At 38.0% G+C, this 24,677-nt stretch overlaps 1 protein-coding gene across 2 annotated transcripts; it reads left to right on the forward strand.

Annotated features, from left to right (window-relative positions):
- Positions 1–13,315: 13,315 nt before the first annotated feature.
- Positions 13,316–24,550, forward strand: sgsm3 (small G protein signaling modulator 3). 2 transcript variants are annotated; one of them, XM_015048836.1, is made up of 21 exons: positions 13,316–13,560; positions 16,218–16,307; positions 16,440–16,525; positions 17,099–17,162; positions 17,883–18,094; positions 18,207–18,314; positions 18,501–18,644; positions 18,760–18,955; positions 19,057–19,202; positions 19,365–19,598; positions 19,682–19,864; positions 19,965–20,120; positions 20,196–20,250; positions 20,339–20,388; positions 20,489–20,641; positions 20,751–20,821; positions 21,674–21,722; positions 21,847–21,932; positions 22,037–22,159; positions 22,582–22,642; positions 23,483–24,550. In XM_015048836.1, the coding sequence occupies exons 2-21, from the start codon at positions 16,301–16,303 to the stop codon at positions 23,564–23,566; spliced, it is 2,268 nt and encodes a 755-aa protein (XP_014904322.1). In that variant the 5' UTR covers positions 13,316–13,560; positions 16,218–16,300; the 3' UTR covers positions 23,567–24,550. The 2 variants fall into 2 exon arrangements, with proteins under 2 accessions (XP_014904322.1, XP_014904323.1); XM_015048837.1 differs by lacking the exon at positions 13,316–13,560 and adding an exon at positions 14,633–15,635.
- Positions 24,551–24,677: the final 127 nt, after the last annotated feature.

Here is a 24,677-nt window from a genome sequence, read left to right on the forward strand (position 1 = left end):
TATATATATATATATATATATATATATATATATATATATATATATATATATATATATATGGAAAATAACAGGTATAATCTACATGTAACATGTACTCTAAAAGTAATTTGTATCACTTGTTCTGATGAAACTTGTCATATTTAAAGCACATTTACACAGTTAACAAAGATAATATTTATTAAACCCATAGTTCTGTATTAAAAAAAAAATTGTTTAGTTTGATGTAATATTTTAATCTGAAACAAAAATAAATGTCATGTTTTAATTAGTTTTATGTAGAAAATCAGAATTTTCAGAAAAATGTGTATTTAACCTTTATAATGTATCTCTTAGATGATTAAGTATCTTTCCAATAACATTTTATTTTATTGAGATTTCCTGGATAGAAGGTTAAATTAATTACAGGTGTTAGCACACCAGTAAATAGTGAAAGATAGCTGTGAATTTGTTTTTGAGTGGCTTAATAGTAATGTCTTAAAATCCAGACTCTACAAGCAGCTCTAGTACATTGTGAATGTATTAATTGATGAAAAACTGAGACATTCCCAGACATTTTACACACACGACACATTAAAAACTGTAAAAATAAAAATTCACCCAACACAAATACAGACTCATCAGTTACAAGTGTCATGATCTAAATTGTATGGCGAAACAAAACATCTTCTTGTGCCTCCTTTGTCGGTCAAATCCTAATCGTCCTTTGTTCATTTATAAAATGCCTATTAGAAAAAAAAAAGTAGTCAATTTAGTCAGCAAATTGCACAAATCTTTATTTTGATTTAACGAAAGGCTTTAATACCAAGGACTGGTTAAGACTTTATTTATTTATCTGTTTATCATTGAGGGTTACCACTCTGATTTCAATATGTTCTAGAAACATAATGGCACATAAAAAAAACCTTTTGCCTTATGCCTTAAGGGATAATGAGGATACACTGTTGACAGGAGGCAGATTTGTGTGAACAAGACGATATTATCCATTGAAATTTACTTTTACATCACTACTACTAACTACAATCAATTTGTAAGATTTTTTTTTTTTTTTTCATGCAGGTGAAAAAAAGAATACACCTTTATTGTAATATTCCAACTGTTTACAAATAAAATTTTGCTCAGATCATCTTTTTTTTTTTTTTGACAAATTTAAGCTATGTGTACAATGCTAGCTTTATGTCCTCTGCAACATGTTTGCATTGTAAGCACATTGTCGATCTGCTGTCTCGTGGAGCAGTCTGGTGACAAAATGCTGTTGTTCACCGTTTCGCAGAGCTGCAGTGTCACAGCTGCCGAGCCTGAGAGTCTCCAGGAGCACTGAAATGTATCATAATAGAAAAAAAAAAAAAAAAAAGTCTTGAATTATTTATAGTTTCATTCCAAGTTGCCGGGCTTTTGCTGTAATCTTTTCAAGTGGTATTGATTAATGGTTCTTTCAGAGTTTTTCCTCTTTGAATTTTGTTAGCGTTTCCACTCGTTAGCGACTCGAAATATTTGCAGTTTTGTCATGCGAAACGTCAAAGACGGAACGTCGGCTTCTTTAAAAACCCTTTGCGTTATTTGATGCTGTTTTCCAGAGTTTGTGTGTCTGTTGATTTTTCTGAGCAAGAAAATTTTGTAAATTTGCATGCAGACATATTCAAAGGGCTATGTGTGAGGCTGTGTAGGTACATACTAATGATTATACCCCGAGGCAAAGATTCAGTGGTAGTTTATATGTTTGTTTCAATAAATGTTGACTAAAAGCATTGATTATATACATCTTTTGAAAGTTGTGCAGTGGAATTAACTGAAAACTCAGAGGTATTTCAGGTTTATCGCTTAGTTTGGACACTTAATAGGATGTCTTCTCATGAAATACTGTTTAGTGAATCCTTGGTGGAAACATTTCAGGCACTGTTTACATCCAAATTGCACCGTGGGATTGAGTTGAATCTTGGCTACACAATTTTACTGTCGTTATTATTGTTGTTATTATTATTATGTTGTGCATCACACTGTTAGTGCTTAATTATCATGACTCATGGCTGTGAGTTATTGGCTGCTTCCTTTGTTTGGTGGTGGCTTTGTAGCGGAAAAGACTTGAAATGAGTTAATCAAGGGCCAATCAAGAAATTGTCTTTTTCACTTGAAGCTTGCAAGTCTGCTTTCTTCCCACTCGCACACTCATGTATTCACACTGATCAGCCTCCCTACGAGTACCCTCCTTGTTGCTCTCCTTCATACCACCAAAACTGCGTAATTTATTTTTCACAGAAACTTCAAAAGAGCTCCGAAGACATCTTGTGGTTTTCACACTCAAAGACCTCCGGCTGTGGAAAATTAAAATCCGGTTAAGTACAAGGCTCGACCTTTGAAGGCCAGATGTTTCTTCTCCTGCAGTTTATGTATTTATTTAGTCATTCATTTGTTCATGCATTGACTCAATCAAGGAATAACCACCATACATGGATTTAAAAGGAGATATCACGATCATTATATATATTTTTTGTCTTTGGCCCTGGTGGCTCTGATACATGGCAGCCTTGCCTCAGTCAGCCAGCCACAGGCCAGCTATCCAGTAGCTTGCCGCCATCAGTGTGTGAATGTGTGTGTGCGTGGGTGTGAATGTGTGAATGACTGAACGTGTAGTATGAAGCGCTTTGGATTCCTCTGGACCTGATACAAGTACAGGCCATTTACCATGTACCACCTGGACTATTTCAGACAATTTTAATAGCAAATGCAGCTTTAAGGGCTGAATTCCTTCTGTTCATTATTAATTCACACTACATCCATTTTTGCTTACAAATTACACACGTGATATAGCTATATAAAGGGGTTTAGCTTTGTAAAACAGCAGCACGTAGCAGTGTTGCTCATGCAGATATCGTGTGTTATTTGCAAACAGATGCGTCTTTGATAGGATGGGTTTAACAAAGCTCCCTTCTTTACATTTGAAAAAGCACACTATGAAATAAAATTAAGCTCTGGCAACAGTCTAAAGTGCAATTATACTCTCAATGCAATAGCTGAAAAATTAATGTGACAGTTAAAAACATTTTAACTGGTACCTGGCTTCCTGATAGCCTTTCACGTTTGAAGATTTATGCTTTGGTGTCATTTCTTGGCTTAGACTGTGAAGTGAAGCTGTATAGGGCAACAGCAAATACTGCCAAAATAGACTTATTTGCATAGTATTTCTTTGCTAATTTACACGACCCACAAACCTTGATTATCTTGGATTTGCATAAAGGACTGTGTGAGCTTTGAAAGCACAAAGGATGCATCCTTCAAGCCTTAAAGTACTGCTACTACTATTCTTCAGAACAGTCCTTCAGAAAGGATTGATTAAGTAGCATCCTTGACATGCTTGGAAATGTTAGCATTTCCTCCCCCGCTGGTGTTTACTGTGTTGCACAACAAACACAGTCTAGGTTTGCCTTGCAGCATTGGATACCAAGTGAATTAGCTAAAGTAAATATCATTCTGGTCAAAGTTAATGGGTCATTTTCTCTCTCTTTTTTTTTTTTTTTTTTTGTTGTTCTTTTTTGTTTTGCAAACTTACTACTGAATTAAAAGTTAGACCGAAGTCAAATTAGTAGTGTATGGATCTTCAGCTTGTTGATTAATAACCTTTCAAATGTTATAGCTTAGTCCAAATTCATGCAAATGAACAAGAAGGCTCTTGACATTCAAGTATATCTATATTTATTAACAGTCCAGGATATCTTGAAACCTATATGATGAAACATTGTCTAATGCAGGAGCAGTCACACAGATGTGCACTTAGCGATTTAGCTTACAACGGCGTCGGTGACTGATGGCGTTCCTCCCACACACTTTCATTATTTTCATGCTTTTTATCTATTAGGGGTTGATATGAGACCCTTTTTGCAAACTGGTGCCATGGTTTTATTGCCATTGCTTTCAATGCTGAAGCGTTTAAACACCTGCTGTTATTATATGTGTGATATAAGTTAGTGCATGGATTAGGGACACCCTGTTATTTTATCCTCTTAGGGTGCACTTAGTCACAGACAGGAACCTCCCAGACATGACTGTGTGGATATAAGTCATGGACTTATTCATTCCCTGTGATACTGTTACTGTAGCCTCTTTTTTTCGTGGTGGATAAAAAAAAACTGTCTTTTTTCTTTTTCATTGCAGTTTATGAAATAAACTCTTGGTAGAAAACGGGAATACATAAAACACAAAAAAAGCCACCACATACATTTGTGGCTCTTTGAACGTCTTTGTCGTCCGTAACTTAATCTGCACATGCAAACACAGTCATGCACACAAACCTTCTGCAGATTAATAGGTCAGTGAGAATTATACCAAGGTCATGCAGTGCGCGTATGCAGAGTGACAAGAGGTGGGGAGGATTTGCATTGTTGCATCATCCTTTGATCTGTGTCTATCACGTCAAATCACGGTTGCCCTCCTGCCTGCCAGACAGCAGCAGTAGGACAGCGAAGGAGTCAAGTCCCAGAATTGCTTCGGCATCACAACAATATAAAGCACACGATCAATGAGGAGACGTTCACAGCTCTGGTCGGAGGATAACAATGCCACATTATTTTTGGGCTTAAATGTTTTATTTGCGCAGTTCGGCTTCAAGAAAAACGGGGACAGAGAGAGAAAGAAAACTGCCCTGCAATCTCTACTGAATAGACCCACTGACAATATTCATAATAACAGCTACTAGCAGGGTTATCCTCATATCTGCATAATTCCCTAAATGCATGAGAAGAACGGCTTCGGTCCACATCCTGCGCATGTTGCTTCTTTCGTGAACCTCCAGGGTTTTTGCTGACATCCTTCCAGTCTTTCATTCCATTTACAAAGGGACTGGGTTCATCTGTTTCTGCAAACAAGCTGTACAATACAGTGTGTTGTTATCCACTGAGGATGTCAGCCATTCATGTCATCTTAACAATTAGAAAATTCCTTGGAGAAAGGATTTTAGCTTCAAGTGTTAAAAATGTGATGACATACAGCTTTATCCTGGCACATTCTTGCCCTTTGCCTGCTTCTGTCTGGAGTAGCAACCATAAATATTCTGAATAGATAACATTTTTAGAGTTTGTCTTTGTTCTCAGTATGAAATGCATTTGTAATTGTAATTGTTGCAATAGCTTCTCTGCCAAAAGTTGTAGTTGAAATTGATACATTTCCATGTTTATTTAAATATAATTGTCACAAAATGATACAATGTGATGTTGTTCAGTGTCATACAGCACTGTGTTATTTTGTAACTCTGGAAATGAATTGGCTATAGCAGTGGGATGCTTATTTTTTTAATCTGTTTCTGTTTTATTTCAAAATTAGCTTAACCTTTGGTGTTTAATCTTTAATGAAGGCGACACAGAACAATATATTTTTCATCATCATTATCACACAGCATAAATCCAGCTAGCTCACAGAGAAATTTCACTGATTTCCATCGTTTTCAGGACGCTTACTGTGACTGTAGCTCAGGTCAAACTGCTACTGTTACTGGAAATTACATTGCATCTAAAACCAGAGATTTTAACCCTCAAAGCCAGTTATTTTTGTAATATTAGCTTCTCTTAGGCTTACCAGTGGTTTCCTTTTTTGCTTTTTGATGATTTTTACTCTTTATTAACTCTCATTGCTTCAGCCTCCAGAATACGGTCAAAAAAGAAGAGATACTTTCTTCATCATTCAGTTTTTCAACATGTGGAAATAACTTTATTAAACTTCAACAGCAGTGGGAAAGAGTGAATTACAGAAGGCTACATCTGTTTACATCTACTGATCATGTTATATTAAATGCTTGTGAACCCTCACCAAAAGAACCTGTTTGGGTTACACACACACACACACACACACACACGCACACACACACACACACACACACACACACACACACACACAAGGCTGGAAGTTGTTTTCCTGCAGCTGCATGGGAACCAGACTGTCTCTCCCATCATGTTTCAGATCAATTATCCTTGGTATAAAACTTATGTGTAGAGCTTTTCATTTATTATTGATTGTCTTACAATCTCTCTGTGCACAATATGAATAAACCTGATTGAGTGATTTCATCTAACAGTGCTTGGAATTTTTATTTATTTTTTTCTCACAACAATGTGCAGCTGGAAATCAGTGTCCAAGCTGGAGACATCGGTTTTGGAGCAGCTGCTTTTTTTTTTGTTTTTTTGTTTTTTTTTGTTGGTATCATCATTTTTTGGTGTCATCTTGGTATATATTGATAATAGATTTGCTGCACTTCAGATAGTGACATTGATATTTCAGTATTTTCCAGTTTGTGATAGGCTTACGCTATTTTTTTTTTATTTATTTATTTTTTATTTCAGGCGAGGCTGACATTTTGCGTCTTTGTATTCGAATGAATAAAGCTTCCTGAGATCTCTGAAAGCTGAACCTCCACCCTCCTGAAATGTTAGGGAATAATGTAATCTGTGCCACCCAAAGAATAAACAATCTCCCCGATTTTTGATAAGAAGAAGGGGTCAAATCCAGCCAAAATTATTGCCAAACACTTCTTGATGGCTGTAGGTATGTGTTATTATTCTGAATGTGTAATCTTAAGTAAATCGGAGAAAGTCTATGATGTATTTTTATTCTTATTAATCAGTGAAGTTGATTCTGATTGTGTAATCATTCCAATATGAAAATAAGCCCGTAAAAGCTAATGATTAGCGTAATATTTAAGTGTGCGTATGTAAATATCTATTGTGCAGACACTATAAAATAGGAACATCAGGATAATGTACTTTGTGTTTATGGTTGTTAGACTAAGTGTCCTCGTTTTTTGCAAGCACTGTACTAAATATAATTAAATTACAGATGTAAAGAGTAGCATAATGCAGTTCTTCGGTGCCTTCGATGCCTTCGGTGAAGCTCACCCTTTCCGCTGAGGTATGTTGTGTCATATCAGCAGAAATGTGCCGTCTTTATTGGTGCTCTGCAATAATGTCAGTCTTTTATACGGCACTTTCAGGTTAGCATCCAAAACTTGTGCTGCAGCTTTATGATTAATAATCCATTCTTACTGGCTCGGTATTTTATATCTCACATAAAAAAAAAGAATAAAAAAATGAGAGTCAGATTCCTGCTTCTGCTTCCTTCTGGCGTTCACCGTCCCCTTCGACCTTTGCATCTGTCGTCAGACTCACCTCCTCGTCATCATGTCAAATCGACTCCCAGGGTATGTTAATGTCTCTGCATATTTGCAGGAAAGAAACTCGCTGTCCTACTTTCTCAGAACTCCAAAGATAATAAATATGCTTTGACTAAAAATGTTAAAACTGTGGGATTATTATTAAAGGCCCTTATATTATATTCCCCCTAAGTATCATTAGGGGAGGACAAAAGGTCATGGAAGTTTCCGTATCCTCTGTCCCATGGATTCTCTGAGACTCCTCACAGTTCAGTGAGCTTTGTAAACTCTCAACATCAGTCCATCTTGATGATTTTCCATACTATTTGGGGTTAAAGTCAGGCGAGCCTGCTGGCCAAACTAGAACACTGGTAGTGAGGTTGTTAAACAAAGTATTTGTGCTTTCAATAGAACGAGCAGGTGCCAAGTTCTGCTGAAGAAATCTACATCTCCGCAAAGCCTGCCTGAGGCAACCATTAAGTGCTCTAAAATTTGCTTTAGACGGCTGAGCAGCTCGACCTGAGCTGACTTTGAATTTTTTTGTTTTAAAAAAACGCAGTGAACCAACAGATGATAAGGCTCCAAAAATCTTTGCTGACTCTTAGAATTTGACACTAGACTTTGAGCAACTTGGTCTTTCCACTCTGAGAATGAAATGCAAGATGTCTGCTCATCTGAAAACAAGACTTTTGATCCTTTAGCAACAGTCCAGTCTGTTTTCTCCTCAGCCCTCGACTGTTCTGACGTCGTCTCTCTTTCTGGATTGTGACAACGCAATATGTCAGTTGTATATATTTGTGTGGTGGATTGTTTACCTTTTGTTTGTGCATTATGTATTTTCTATGTCAGTAAGGACAATGTTTAGTTGCTGGAAGCATTACCTCATGGACTAGTTTTTCAGCATTACTTAGACGAGATGTTTCAAATTTTAGCAATATTCCAGAGACAAAAGAAATAAATCCTAAAAAAACCTGTTTAATGGGGGATTTAAAAAAGGTGTCCTGGTCAAAAATGAGACTGAGGTTATCATAGGAGGCCACTGCAACACCATCCAGATAAAGTGATTGTCTTTTTCAGAAGTTCTGGTCCAAAGATGACAACTTATGCCTTGTCAGAATTTAAAAGCAGAACGTCTTCCAAACTTTTTATCCAAACTTTATGTCTTCAAGACATGCCTGTAGTAATAACATCAGAAATGTATCCAGCGTGGTTTGCATGTTCTCGCTGACCATGCGTGGGTTCTCTCTGGGTACTCCGTCTTCCTCCCACAGTCCAAAAACATGACTGTCAGGTTAAATGTCTATCTCCATCTCCAGGGTTGCTGGAGATAGCCGCCAGCAACCCTCCCGACCCAACTAGGAACAAGGGTGTTAGGAAATGGATTGATGGATGTATCCAATGCAGCTTGAAGATTTCAAGTGTATATTACATAATAAAAAGAATTGGCCCTGTGGTACTCCGCAAATAACCCTAGAGAATGAAGAGGATTTCTCATTCACAGGAGGAAACCAGCATAGTGCTGTTCTCTTGATACTTACATGTTCAAACCTATGTTGCATAAGAGTTTCACTTTTTTATTGCATTCATGAAATACATGATTGCTTTCTAATTAAATCAAACACATTTGCTTTATTTGCATGTGTTTTTTTTTTTGTTGTTGTTGTTGGTTTTATGGTTTTTCATACATAGCAGAGAAATCCAAGTATCATTTTACTGTATACTATTTAGCATACAATAAAATAGCAATTGGAAAAAAAAAATAGAAATTGAAAAAAAAAAAAAATCAGAATTTACCTATTTATCGATATTTGAGTTTGGGCCTTGATCTTTCAAAAATTGTCTGAGCGGTTAAGCTTAACTTCACAAGCATCAAAGGCCTAAAAAAAAAAAAACAACGTAAATACCACTTCCATTACTGCACCCGAGAGAAATCACTTGCCATTTCGATGTGCAGCCACAGAAGCCCCTTACCCTTCGACTGCAATCTCCCTCGTCCCAACAGAAGTCACCCGAGACCAGGAGAAAACAGCTGTGTGAGAGACTTCTGATCTAAGCCTTGCTTGACCCAGCCGCAGCTTATTTGCATAGATGAACTAAAACATGTCAAAGGCAGAGGCCACATCATGCAAGTTACATAAACGCGTGCACTGTGCTCAGAGGCAGCCCTGAAACGGCAACACGACAGCAGAGATGTGCAGATTAATTAATGTGTTTCCATGGTGTCGAGTAAACTCAAGCTGCAATATGCAAATTAAAACGTCAGAACGCGCATGAAAAGCATGGAGAGTGGATCTGTTGCAACAATCGAATGCATCTTTAAAGATAGCAGAGATGTTTACGTAAGCAGGTTCGTTTTCTCTAATCTATTCAAATTTGGTTCCTTTTTGTCTTCAGAGCTTGTCTGTGCCGTGGAGCGACGCAACACTGCTATCTTCTGTCGTCTAAAGTAACTGCACGACTGCAGCAAATTGCACTGATGTGAACAAGTGGTCCTTGGTGTCTCTCTTTCTTTTCTTTTTTTTTTTTTTCCTGATCCAACTTGCTGATTCATCTGGCTGCACAAACAAAGTTTATTTGATCAACAGAACAGACCCGACAACGCCTATGAATTCTCTGTATTCTGTTCTTGTGACTAAACCTTTTTTCAAAGGCAGACATTTTTTTTTTTTGGGGGGGGGGTAGGGGAAAGGTGTGGGAGATGTCGTCTAAATTATTAAAAAAAAAAAAAAAAACTTCTTTTTTTAATTTTATGTTATTTTCTTTCCATTTCCACCTGTACACCTCCCCTATTTATCTACATGCCAATTCCTTCTGCTACAATCATACCTACACTGCACCAATCATTTTAATTAGTCCTAATTTCTGTCTCATTGTCTTCTATTTTTATAATTCGTACATTCCAATATTTTATTTCATTTTTTCTCTTCCATCACAAACCTACTGTTCCGCTTTTTCTCTTCAATCTCTTTCTGTCTTTTTACTCCTGCCTTGACATTTCTCCCTCCCCCTCCAGCTTTCTGTGCCTGCCTGACGTCATGCTCACTGCAGTACAAAATCCAGGACTTTCTTCACTCCACACATGATTCTAAAGATAATAACAATGCCAGTTAAGCAGGTGAACCCCCCCCAAAAAAAAAAAAAAAAATAATAATAATAATAAAAAGTAGAGTAGGAGGAAAGATGTGGCAAAATATGATTGAGCCACACCCACACTGTTGTGACATGTCAGGTGAATGAACTGCCTGGACCACTGGGCAGCAAACTGCAGGCAAGGTCGATCGCTTCAGCATCTTTAATGGCGTGACTCACTCTGGCGTGGTGCGGCAGACCGAGCATGCAGGCTTAGCAGGCAGTTTAAACAGGGAGGACTGTCATACTGTCGTGTCAGCATTCAGACTTGGACGGCAAGGCAGTCTGAGAAACAGAGTCTGACGGGGGGGGTAAATAGACATTTATTTTTAGAGGACCAAGAAGAACTTTTGAATGAATAGATGTAGAAAGGCAGCTGAGGAGCTGAGGGGTGAGATGATGAATGGGAGAGATAAGACGCAGGTGTTTGTCACTTTAAATAATCACTGAGTTCTTCTTCCAAAGAGTGTGCAACATGTGTTTTCATCTACAAACGATTAGTAAAGAGCTCGAGATGAAGCAGCAGAATTTTGCTGTATATTAGAATTATTTAATTGTTGGCACGGTCGTCCTTGACTTTTCAACAAAACTGGCTCTTGCTGCCTGTTGTGCTAAGATCCTCCACATAAGGGCAATAAACAAGTGCAAGATTTGATACTAGAAGTTTTTGAGGAAAGGAACAAGTAAGGAAGTAGCATTGCAAGAAACATAATAAATTACATAATTATGAGAAGACAGGAAAAGTTGTGACAAACAACTGATGTATATATTTGTTTATTTATGCATAGCAGTAGCCACTTTTAATTTCCTATGCATTTTTATGGCTGTTTTTGTCATTAATTGCTCCTTTATAACAGTATGCTAAAACTAGTCAAATTCCATAGGTAATTTTTGGCTTTGGAGTGTTTATTAACGGCCCCCATCAGACCAGCACTTTATGTTCCTCTGACTACATCGCCGCTTTAAGCTTCAGCATCTAAGCACAACCTTCTGTCATGCATCCTCAGAGAGTCATAGCAAATTACTTTACTCTAATAAACCTTCCACTAACTCAGGTTAAATTAAATAGAAGAAGAGCTGGGTGGTTGGTGTACGAACCCAGCCCTGCAGGTATAAATGAATCACCTGCCGAATGCTGAGGTTTACCTTTGCCACCAAACTGGCCTCGATTTGGCAAAGGTTGTGATGTTATTCAGATTGAAATCTAGATTAGTCCCAATCAGCCTTCCAGTTGTTAGATCTATGCATGCTCATGTCGAAAACCTACTGTGGGTATTGGAAAATTAAAGAGAAGCATAAATAAATAAAAAATAAAAATAAATTTAGCCGAACCTCTAAAATAAACAACTGTTTGAGATTAGTATTTCTACATATTCAGCAGCAGACTTTAGGGAATGAAAGACATGGAATACCAATGAGTTTCTCTCATGGCTGGAGTGCAATGTTAGCCTGAGGGTAATGGGAAACATTCCTCTAAGACCTAAAGGTCAAGCTGGCTTCTTTGTTTATTTCAGTGACCTGTTTGTCCAAAAATAAAGTCCCTCTGATAGTAATTGATCAGGCTGATCTTTTGGGTTGAAATTGGTGCTTCAATCAAGCACCAATTTCAAGCAATGTGAAATTTGGCACATTTAAAGAACAATTCAAGTTCAAATCATTGTTTTTCAAGGCATTTAACTATTTTTGTGACTCAACATAGTTCCCTATTGCCGAGCTGCCCTGCTATTTTAGGGGAGTAATACCAAATGTGTTAGAAATAACACATTTGAAACAGAAGTACATTTGAACAGATCCCATCTTTCATTCCTCTCAAGTAATTTCCATTCCTGACGCCACTTTTGGTAGGTTCTGACGAATGCAGGCTGTGACCGTTCTGCTTTAATTATAGAGATGCTATGATTCACCTCTCAAAGTTTAACCTATGTCAAATTGGTTCATATCAGTCATTAAACCACCCACTACTGACAGCTGTCCAATTAATGTGTTTCAGGTCTGCTTCAAAATATTATTGCTAAGCTTTTTAAAAAGTGCAATGTAAAAAGAAAAAAAAAATGCTTGGAGCAAGAAACTGTGCACTTATTGAACAAATTGGTAAAAAATTATTTTGTGTTTTTAAAGAAGGGTACTGCAGAGAACAGACATGCTTAAAATGTTTAAATATTTACTTTTGTTCATCACAAATAACAATGCTAAAACAACACATTTTCAATAGATTACAGATGAAAATGCAATTAATACAAAACAAGTAATAATAAAATAAGTGGCTGTCTTGCTAAAGACACTTTTCAAAATGGTTCTTTTCTAAAAATTATATATATATATATATATATATATATATATATATATATATATATATATATATATATATATATATATATATATATATATATATATTTTGTATTGGGTTTCACCTAATAGCAACAGGTTTTGTCATAGCAATGTAACCTGAGGACCTATTTCTCCCTATAAATGAAGTAAGTTCACTGTAGAGAAAATGTATAGTCTGTTTTGTTTGACTATTTAATTCTACACCTATGGCAAGATTTTGTGAACAAACAACATTCACACACATATATTTGTAGGGATTTCAAAAAATATATATTTTACACCAAGGGTAAAATGAAACAGACACAGGCACACTAGGGTTTTTTTGTTTTGTTTTGTTTTTGTTTTTTTGTGTGTGTGTGTTTGTTTATTTGTGTGTGTTTTATTTTTATTGATATTGTTTTTATTTTTAAAGAAAGAAAAAACAATTTTCATACAAAAGAACATTTAACGAAACAGGAAACGAGTAGAAAATACATAAAAGGTATCAAAATTGTAAAAACAAATCAGACTATCCAATAGAAACATAAGACCTAATTTATCTTCGCAGATTATTTAAATATAAAACACAACGCACCTTCTGTGGGATCATGACAGACTTTCTATAACATACGATGTCGTCGTTAAAAGTTCTGCTCTAAATCGTGACTCCCTGCTCTTCTGGCTCCGGTATGAATGAGGGGCGTGTCCATGCGTAAATGAATGGAACACATCAGCGCCATCGTCACGCAGTCGTCGTCGCGGAAGGATATTTTACACAGAAGGTTGCTGCTCCGGGATGTAGAACAGGGAAAACCCTTACGGTGTAGGAATACACAGGAGCTACATTTTGTCTTTAGCAGGTGTACAACGCAGATTATGTCAGTAATGAGAAGCGAGTGATAAGCATATGATATGTTTTTTCCCCCTATATTCAACAACAGAACGTATTTTAGGCATAACCCGAATCCCTATCTTTTCTCCAGGACAATGCCACGGTAAGTAAAGTGAATCGGCTGTTTTACGTTCTATGCAACTAGCACAAAGCTAAATGTATGTAGCATGTATGGCTAGCATCTGGAGACTCCGAGAGTACGTAAGAACGCCATTCTCTGAATTGTTTTGAATTCTGTGGATGGGAAAGTGAGCGTTTTTACTGCAATAATAGTTTTATTTGGTCTTTTACATCCGCGGACAAATGTCAACGCGGATAAAATAGGTTGCATAGGAAAATGTAGTACATTGTTATCGGCTGCACCTGACGTCAGCTGTGGCTTGACGTAACGGTAATTTGTCAGCTGACAAACTACATTAAAACCACAATAATAAACAACAGCAGTACTTGCACTGTCTGTTTCATCTGCATCTTGTGTATATATATAACTTGGGTCTCTTATCGCTTAGATGTCATTATTCCAGTATGATACTTTTTAGGAGCTAAAACGACGCAAGCTTCAGAGATATTAATCAACAGATTAATATCTCTGCTTTCTGTAAATGAGTGACTTCACAGTGCGCTTTTGATTTGATCACGACCTTGAGGAAATGGCAAACAACAGCATTTTGTGACACGTGTCTTAATGAGGAAAAATGAGTCACCAGTGTTTGGGTTACTATGAGGAACAACTGGAGGCGGTGTTCGGAATCGCAGTGGTGGTTTTTGCTGGGCATGGTTTCAGGGCAACGCAAAACTCTTTGATCAGCGTGAGTTTACAGTGTCGCTGTTAAAAGCTGTTGTTCTCGGCGTGCTAATTGAAAACCAGGATGTTGGTCATTGCTGCTGGTGTGGCAAAGTGTTTGTCTACTTTCTGCAAACATCGCAGAGCAAAGCCACACCTATTGAAGCAGAGTTGTTCTTGTGTTTACAGTAGTAAATGATACAGCTTCACATAATGGCAAGTCATAGTTTTACTTCTTTGAGAGAAGATGGCGTTTGAGCTAGTCAATACATAGTCATTTTTGACCCCAGTCAGTGTTCCTTCGCTGCCTACGGTTCTGATTGTAATCAGAAATAAATAATGCATGTAAATATACACAAATGTACACAGTGTACTTGAAACTCTCTTTTCAGCATATGCATTACGTTTGACACGATGAGATTTTTAAAGTTAAACTCGATTAAAAATACCACAGTTACAGCAGTGGTACACAAACTAACATTTAGGAAATTGTTCACTATTTTATTTTGGTTCATAGAAGCAAAGTAAACACCTGAATATAGTGGCTCTCATTGTCATTGTGCAGAATATTCTTTGTTTTTGCCATTCTGGTATTCATAGAGTGGAATCTGGAGCATATCTAAAACCACTATTAACCTGCAGTGTTTAGTAGTTTGGGTTATCCCCTCAGGTAGCCAAATTGCAGTCGACGTCTTAACAGACATACCACTTAGTGAGGTGCAGTAGCTTTCCATCTGCAATGATGTCCTCATTGCAGTATTTACCAATATTATTGCCACCACATTTTCTTATGTCATGCAGCCCTAGCATGATACTATGTCTTGTGAAAATATCAAAAGGACAAGAAACATGTTAATATACTTCTGGTTAGCCCATTTGGACATTAGTGATGAATGCAGTAAGACAACTGTGAATTGTTTACAGCCAAGTCTTTCTTTGTTATGAGAGGTTAAGTTATGTGTGTAAATGGCTTTCTTTGTGCAACAGTTTGCAGGAAGCGTTTTACAAAGTTCACTGGCATGTGATTAAACCGGTAATGTTATAAGGAAGTGTCTACACTTCTCTTATCCCCTAGAGTTGCACACAGAGCTTCCCTGAAAGTACTTGGCCATCCTCCCAACCTCAAATTGATTTCTTAAGTCTTATATCCCCCTTCAAATGCTGCGTGCCGGCTGCTAGAATGACTCATTCTGCCATGGAGTTTGCATCGTGGTGAATTTCTTCTACAGGTTACGGTTTTGAATGTTGCTTCTTTAGTTTTTGCTCGGATTCAAAATGACGTTCCTTCACAAAGCTGTTCAATCGAAATGGGAAAGGAATTTATTTTCCCACAACGGTAAAATGCTTGGGGTGGATGGACAGGATTTCAAGTTTGTTGATGTCAAAGACTCATGGTAAGCGACTTTTGGTACAGAAAACTGTAATTTGCAGTAGTGTATTTGATTTGCGCATTTTCTATTTTTACTGTTTTTTTTTTTTTTTGTTTTTTTTGGTTCTTGTTAAATTTCAATTGTACAATAATGGACTGTTTCATATTCAAATTCATTCAGGTTTTTCAATAGGAGCATTGGTGCAAAACCAAAGCCACTCTGAATTGTCCTTGACTCATACTAATATAGAAATTATTCTCACACATTATTAAATGTAGATATGTGTAGAAAACATAAAACATGAACCTATTCCTCTTGGTTGCTGAATAGGACAGAAATAGACAAGATGTCAGCAGATTTGAATTGGCTGCACATGATCTGACTGTAAGGACTTTTCTACACTAACAATTAGTTTTTGTAGTTTTGATTCTACTGCAGCATACTGTAGCGATAAGAACTATTAATTCTTGGCAACATGTTTTATCTTGTGTGGAAATGCTCTTGCACTTGATTATTGTCTAATTTTTGATAGCTTTTTTATTTAGTGCTGTTAAAAATACACAATAATACACAATAAATTAATTTTCAATCTGTTTTCTTCCCCAGTTATTCCACAGACTGACAGTCACCTGATGTCTCTTCTCTGGATGGTCCTTTGTCTCTCTCCGTGACCTCAGTTAATCAACAAAATGTCTGGTAATTAGTTCCAGCAATTTTTTTTTTTTAAATAACGAATTTATTGAATGCATTGGTCTACACTAGCCTTTTTACTTGTGTCAAAGGATGTTTCTCACGTTGACTTATTTTTTTCCCCCCTCACTGTGTTAGGTACTTACACACCAGCACCTGGCGGATCTTTTTCTGCCCTCACCCCGAGCATGTGGCCTCAAGATATTTTGGCCAAATATCATCAAGTGAGAATCTGATTTAATTTTAGCTGCTGAAATTGGTTGATGAAATTATTTTCTAAGTCAACAAGATGGCATTATAAGCGAGGACGTCTCCAAAATATGCGTTTAATGTTAGATCAGTTACTTGTTTTAGTAACTGGAGCCAAAATGATGGTCAGTTGTAAGTAGTTTCTTATTGTAAGACGAGAGATGATGACTAAAGTGAAAAACGTAAAGTATACCCTAATTTTCACTTGAACAGATATGTTTGTGGACAGTGTTTTGATAGTTTGGCGGTTTAACTTGCACATTTTGAGTTCTTTTGCACAAAGCATAATAGATTTTTCAGAGGGAATCTCTGTGCGGATTAACAAATCGCTTCCCTATGAATCTGTTCCGGTTCAGCAGTTCTCAGTCCGATTCGGTTTTGTTTTGAAGAAACGACTGGCAAAAATGCAAACAGTAATTCAAATGATGTGTGGAGTTTATTGCAGTAACATACACTGTTTATTCGTTAAAGAATGTAATCTTTGTGTGTCGTTCGGATGCATCTTGTGTAAGGCATGCCTAATATGTCACTATGTCTCGTCTCTACAGAAAGATCCTGCAGAGCAGCCTGAACAACAGTATGATGAGTTTGGCTTCAGGATAGATGTGGAAGGTATTTTCACACATAAAACACAACCACAAGCATTTGTCCTTTAATCCTCTTTTTATAAACATAACTGGTGAAATTCCCCACATATAAACGAAGAAGAATGACGTCTTTGTATCTCAGTATAAAGACTACACATACCGAGTTCATGTGATCGCAGAGTCATTTTTCACTATTTCTTTTCCTCATCCTAATAGCTGAAGGCATGTTTTGTGCTGCCTCTAGCACCATGTTTAACCGTCAGTGTTGCAGCTGCAGAGATGTGTTAGTACAGACAGTGCTTTCTGTCAGAGTTACTGGTTGCTCAAAGTTAATGCAATTTCTCTAAATGTTTCCAAGCTGTGCTTTTTCTCTTACCGTTACCAGAACAATACTGGTGCTGCTTTTTCTTACTTTAATTACCTATTTTTATCAGTGCTGACAAAGTCAGGCTTTTGTACTACTTCAATTAATTCTTATTTTTTTTCTTATTTTACGGGGATACCTATTTATTAGTATCGCTATGGTTACCTTTCACAGCACTAGCGTGCTCAGTGCTTTTCTGATCTTTGGGAGATTTTGTTGTACAGCTTTTTCATATTTGGTTAATATCTGCTGCAATTTTGTTTTGCAATACTTCTTTTTGTTTTATGTCTGAATCATTCTTATTTACAAAAGTACTTCCTAGTGTTAACATTACTGGAAAGGCTAGCCTTGCTAAATTTTCACATTTTCCTCTCCTTTAAGATGATGGAGAGCCCAAGATCAGGTTGGGCACAGAGGGTTCACCCCAGCGTGAAGACCCCCAGCAGAGGCTTCGCTGGCAAGCCCACTTGGAGTTCACCCATAACCACACGGTGGGGGATCTGACCTGGGATCTCATCGATCCCGTCCTTCCTCAGTCAGAGCGTCTGCGTTCTTTGGTCCTTGGTGGGATACCTCACAGCATGAGGCCCCAGGTAGACGTGTTTGCTGATTTGACTAAACATGGGACAGAAAGAGCTTTTCCTATTCTTAATGGTGTAGATTTTAATGCTAATAAATAACCTCCAATTTTCTTCAATTATTTAGTTATGGATGCGTCTGTCTGGAGCACTGCAAAAGAAGAGGACCTCAGAGATTTCCTACAAAGAAATTGTCAAGAATAGCTCTAATGATGACACCAGCACAGCTAAGCAGGTGAAATCTCCAACAGTATTTAAGTTCACTGAATGCTTCACACCCTAAATTATGTATAATTTGATTTATATCATTATAAATTGCTATTTCTGTTTGTAAATCCCGTTTGTGTTGATGAGGAAAAATGTTGGAATATAAATTTATAAGTTGGGTATTTTTTTTTAAATGATAAACTCTGCCTTCCAGATAGAAAAGGATCTGTTACGGACCATGCCAACCAATGCATGTTTCAGCACTCTGAACAGCGTGGGAGTCCCAAGACTGAGGCGGGTACTGAGAGGTCTGGCATGGCTCTACCCAGATATCGGATACTGTCAGGGCACTGGCATGGTGAGAACATATAATATCACTTCCTTAACTGCACATTTACACAATTTCGATTTTTTTTCTTTTTTAGTTTTTGGCCTCTTTGTTGCTTCATTTCATAAATGTCTTGTTCATCCAGGTCATTTCCTGCCTGCTGCTCTTCCTGGAGGAGGAGGACGCTCTGTGGATGATGTGTGCTTTGATCGAAGACCTCCTTCCTCCGTCCTATTTCTCCTCCACACTCCTGGGGGTTCAAACAGATCAGAGGGTTCTGCGGCAGCTCACCGTTCAATACCTCCCCGCCCTGGACCGCCTCCTCCAAGAGCATGACATAGGTTAAAAACCGAAGATGAATTCTATATTTGGTTTATTGTCTTCCGTATTAGATGTAGTATTTAACGAGTTTACGTTGTGCTCGTCTTTCTTTTGCATGCAGAGTTGTCGCTAATCACATTGCACTGGTTCCTGACATCATTTGCCAGTGTGGTGGACATCCGTCTGCTTCTGAGGATCTGGGATCTGTTGTTTTATCAGGGCTCCGTGGTGCTCTTCCAGATCACACTGGGCATGCTCAAAATTAAGGTAGGGACACTACACTTGCCTCAGTCTCAACACTTTCCCCCCATCCCACTAAATTAGAAAAACATATGCATAGTTGGAACTCTTTCCAAGTATTCTCACCGACGTGTAAAATGAGTTTACATTATTAAGCATTATTCTTACTGAATTTTACTTTGACTCTAGGAGGAAGAGCTCGTAGCGTCAGAAAACTCTGCGTCCATTTTTAACACTCTGTCAGACCTGCCAAGTCAGTTAAAAGACGGGCCTGCAGTTCTTGGAGAGGCTATGCGGATAGCTGGGACGCTATCCCAGGAAACTTTGGAGGCTCATCGTCACAAGCACCTGGCCTATATTCTTAACGAACAGGCGCAGCTCAACAATGGAAACAATTCCACACTCAGTACCAATCTCAACAAGGTTTGTTGTATGCTGACACCTGCCTGAATGTCAGGCTTGTTGACCATCTGGTTAAGGTCTTTCTGTTTTTTATGAATATTTAGGTGGTGAGGAGACAGTCCCTGCGCAGGAAATCCACCCTGACCTCTCTGCTGTTTGGGGAGGATGAAGCCGATGCCCTGAAATCCAAAAACATCAAGCAGACAGAGTTGGTTGCTGCTCTAAGGGAGGCTATAACTCGTACTGCGGAGCACTTCCACTGTCTTGACCCACGGCATTCCAGCACTGTAGGTCCAAACGTTGCTTTGCACTTATAAACTTTCACCTTGTTATTCGAATAACAAAGTGTGTGAAGAACCCCATCACTCTTTGTCCTTTCCTCTCCAGGATCTGACGCCAGACTACTCCATGGAGAGCCACCAGAGAGACCACGAAAACTTCCTTGTGGTGTCTCGTAACAGACGGAGACGAGCAAAGGCTCTGCTGGATTTCGAACGTCACGACGACGATGAATTGGGCTTCAGGAAGAACGACATCATCACCGTGAGTTACACTAAGACGCACACTACCGTTTAAACGCATCCTTTGCACTTACTCCCCCTCATCTTTCTGTGTTAGATCATTTCACAAAAAGACGAGCACTGTTGGGTCGGCGAGCTCAACGGCCTGAGAGGTGTGTGCTCTTTATTACTTCAATCATTAAACATTACGTTGCTAATTTGTTTTCACATCCATTATTTATTTTCTCCCTCGTGAGATAGGTTGGTTTCCAGCCAAGTTTGTGGAAATTCTGGATGAAAGAAGCAAGGAGGTAAGCTATCAGATGCAGAAGCCTATGCACAATATGCACACAGCTTTGGACATCTGTTCCTTTGAATATTCTACCAACTGGTGCACCTGCCTGTGTCCAGTACTCATTAGCAGGTGACGACTCTGTGACGGAGGCAGTGACTGACCTGGTCAGAGGAACCCTGTGTCCTGCCCTGAAGGCCATCTTTCAGCATGGATTAAAAAAGCCCTCTATACTTGGAGGACCTTGTCACCCATGGTTATTCATAGAGGAGGTAGTTTTTTTTTTGTTATTATTATTATTATTATGGCCTCATAAATGAAATGGCTTTTGTCAGGTTCAAAATAGAAATGCATTATTCTACCTAATGTGCTTTTCCTCAGGCAGCTAGTAGGGAGGTGGAGAGAGACTTCAATTCTGTCTACTCTAGACTTGTGCTTTGTAAAACATACAGGTAAATGCAATCTTTTTTTTTTTTTCCATTTTTGATAAATCGATCTATACTAAATGAATATTTTTCCAACAGAAACACCCAGCCTTCTTATTTGGTGCACCCTCCCCCAGCATAACATTCTTACATCTTTTTATGCAAAATTTCTGTGACGTATTTATTGTCATGTTGTAAAATTATTCAAATTAAATTAATTTAGATATTCACAGAATCATAATGTGATTAAAATTGAATGAATGTACATTTATTTGAGCGTGGTTTGCATGTTGACAAACGTAAGGAGCCAGTAAGTCAAAAGTTAGTCTACAAACGGGTAACGATTGCAGCACAGAGTCGGTATCTGGAGCTTCTACACCACTCTGCTGCTGCTGTTGTTAGGAAACTTATAGAGCATCCAGACCTACATTTATAATTCAGTACCAGAGATCACTTCTGAAAAACTTCTATACAATGGTTCACTGGCCAGGAATCAGACACCCCATTCGTCATGTTTGTTTTGAAATGGCACAGACACACACACATTGCTGTTGACTATAGAGAGAGAGAGACGCACTGCCCATACAGCACTGTAAAGGAAAGTTGCAACTACTGTTAAAAACTGTAAGAAACGTAAAAAGATGAAGTTTTAAACATGATTTGTCAACTGAATATAGTCATGGATTTTTAAAGTCTGTAAATCATTAGATCAGTAAAACATTCCTGATTTTTACTTACTAATTTGCAGTTGGAACATTGTCGAGGGTCCTGCCCTTCTTTGCATACTAAGTGTAATATGTAGCAGGAGTGTGTCAGAATATTAATTTGTCATCCCACTTGTTATGGATGCATCAAGTCACCATCTCTGTTGTTTACTAGGTTAGATGAAGATGGAAAAGTGCTAACACCTGAGGAGTTGCTGTACAGAGTGAGTGTACAAAACGGTCCAAAAGAAGTGACTTTAATTTTAATCTAATGAAGAAGTAGTTTTTTCTATGTTTATGTTTTGATGTCTATATTGTATTAAAAGTAAACCCGTCTGTTTGTTCTAGGCAGTGCAGGCTGTAAACATGAGCCACGACTCTGTACACGCTCAGATGGATGTCAAGTTCAGATCTCTGGTGTGTGTTGGCCTAAAGTGAGTTTTCTCACAAACGCACACATGTTTACCAAAAGTTTCACATATTAACTTCAAGAAATGTAGATGATACTTGGTTCCTAACTTTGCATCTGTCTCTCTAGTGAACAAGTTCTCCATCTGTGGTTGGAGGTGTTGTGCTCCAGCATGGCTGCTGTAGAAAAATGGTATCATCCGTGGTCCTTCCTGCGCAGTCCTGGTTGGGTGCAGATCAAGTGTGAGCTCAGGTATTAAGATGGGCGACAGGAAACCAAAATATTAAATAAAAACTGTATGTGTAGTAAGCTTATGCCTCTGCCCACACTTTTCACTCTGTAATTTGCATGTTTGCCATGCAATATAAGCGTCAATTTGCTTGTGTACGTTTGTTGGACAGATTGTCATACTTGACAAAAATTAATATTGTTAAATATGCTGTTTTCAATTTACTTTGCTTCTGATTTCCATTTGGGCCAAATTAAAACTCCTGGAAAGGCAGCATTGCTTGAGTTTTAATTGAACTCTCCCCTCTGTAAGAGGAAGTTTTGCACCAGTTCAATTACTGTTCAGCATGTGGATAATGGAGTTAAAACCTTCAAAAGGGAAACTTATTGACACTACAAGGCCATGGTGTTGAAATAAAACATACTCTTTGTTTCTGCGTCCTCAGGGTCCTGTCAAAATTTGCCTTCAGTCTCTCTCAAGACAGTGAGCTCCCTGAAAAGAAAGTGGTGAGTAAAAGACATGGTGATAACATAGCAGCAAAATCAATCTGATTGTCAGAACAGCCTGTCGAGGAGAGACAACCTTGACGATGTTGTACCATTTCAGAAATCTGCTATTCTGAAAGCAGAAGTTACGGATGTGCTGGTTCAGCATCACCTCTTTAGTTGGGATCTCTAGGTAACCTGAGTGAGACTGTGGTTGCTGTAAAACTGACTACGATTAGTTATTAGTTGAAGCCAATTCACGGTTTCTGCTCCAAAACACAAAACCTCCCACACTGACTCAACAGTGCCCCTTTATTTCTGCTTCAGGTTTCATCCCTAACCTTAGACTTTCTCATCCACAGAATAATCTGCCAGATAAAACACAAGAAATGTATATATTTTGAAGAAATGTCAATTTCTGCAGATCTTCATAAGCATACACAGTCAAACCCCCAACATCACCCTAAACGCTTTCCTTTACTTCATCCACAGAGTTGCAGATACCATGAATTGAAACTAAAACAGCGTTTTTTTAATATCTCATGTTCAAATATTTCTGTGGAAATCTACAACCAACCCTCCTCCCCCCCCCCCCCCCCATCATATTTTGACGTTTATCTTCCTCCCTCCCCTTTTAGTAGTTAAAATTAGAATTAGACGATGCATATTTTTGTAAAACTAACTTGATTATTTTGAACACTACCGTAAGGGGGCAAAAAAAAGCAACCACTGATATTCCTAATAACGCAAAAAAGCATTCATGCCGTTTCAACTTCAGATTTTGACACTTTACAAACCCAAACCTGAAAACGATTTTCCTTTTTTCTGTATCTAATTGTTTTGTGTTTTAACGTCTTTTAGGAGAAAGAGCAGAAGCCACTGAAGGAAGGAGTGCAGGATATGCTGGTGAAGCATCACCTCTTTAGCTGGGACATTGACGGCTGAATGCACAGCAGAGCATCTGATTTACCCTGTGTGCTGCATCTTCGCATTATGCTGGTGTAGATTCTCGGCCATTCAGGACATAACAATCCAAAGTTGTTGAGCAGAGAGCAGCTGGACTTCTTTGTTTTTTTTACCTTTCGCTAAAAGACTTCTTCAGTTGTGAAGATGGTTGGAAGCAACATTCTCATAAGTGGCAGTCAGAGGAATCTCACGTTGCTTCCAAACTTGCTTAGAAGTGAAGAAGCCTTTTTGGTGAGGGGTGAAAACGACTTTTAAGAATCTAAAGAAATCCAGTTGCTTTCCACTAGGGATTGCATCTTGGTGTTTCCGATGTATTTTCAGCTTCTAATTGCAGTCCATACCTTGGACAATTCTTTGTTAAAGTGGCACAGCCACTTCAGATGTGCTCTCACCCTGAGAGTCATGGGCACTAAATGCACCAAAGTAATGACTGAAACCCCCAGCAATGTCCATTTGGTTTGTAAAGACTAAAGTTTGGTGCATACTTTATTTTTTATTTCTGTCCCGTTTTCAATGTTCTGCCACCAGAGCTAAAAAAAAAAATATGTCTAGAAGCTGAACATTCCTGTCGTACAGAATAATCTGTACTGCTATGCTGTATTATTTCATGAACACTACTTTGTGCATGAATTGTAAGTGCACATTCAACACTGTTTTAACATGATCCTCAGTTCTTCATCCTGCTGTAAACTCGTATAAAAAAAAGGAACATTCCTAACCATGGGGCTGTAAAGATATAGACTATTTTTGCGAAGAATGTTACTTTCCTCAACTCTCTGAAATTCATTCCATGTCATGTTGCACATGCCAAGAAAAGCCTTTCAGATGGTGATCATGAGCTGTGTGTCTGCTACCATGATAGGGGTAGGAAAAATGCACTTATCGTGCATTTAATGTGTAGAAAGTAGCTACTTTTTGTGTTACATCAATATGTGTTACATTAAAACACCTATATGATCAAAATGTTGATGGTTTTTATTTCTCTGTAGCAACAGTTTTCGACTACTTTAATTTGTAAAAGCATTAAGGGAACCGTTTCTTACTGCACACGTAAAAAAACAAATGAATTGATTGCTGAAAATGTCAACAT

Source organism: Poecilia latipinna, unplaced genomic scaffold, assembly GCF_001443285.1.
Source record: "Poecilia latipinna isolate Pla-1442-1.1 unplaced genomic scaffold, P_latipinna-1.0 Scaffold906, whole genome shotgun sequence".
Taxonomy (NCBI): Eukaryota; Metazoa; Chordata; class Actinopteri; order Cyprinodontiformes; family Poeciliidae; genus Poecilia; species Poecilia latipinna.

What these genes read in the sequence shown, in the direction of transcription:
- sgsm3 (XM_015048836.1), top strand. An exon ending in TTTTGGCCAAATATCATCAA is followed by an intron (nt 16,526 to 17,098) that starts GTGAGAATCTGA and finishes TCGTCTCTACAG; the next exon opens with AAAGATCCTGCAGAGCAGCC. An exon ending in CAGATCAAGTGTGAGCTCAG is followed by an intron (nt 22,160 to 22,581) that starts GTATTAAGATGG and finishes CTGCGTCCTCAG; the next exon opens with GGTCCTGTCAAAATTTGCCT.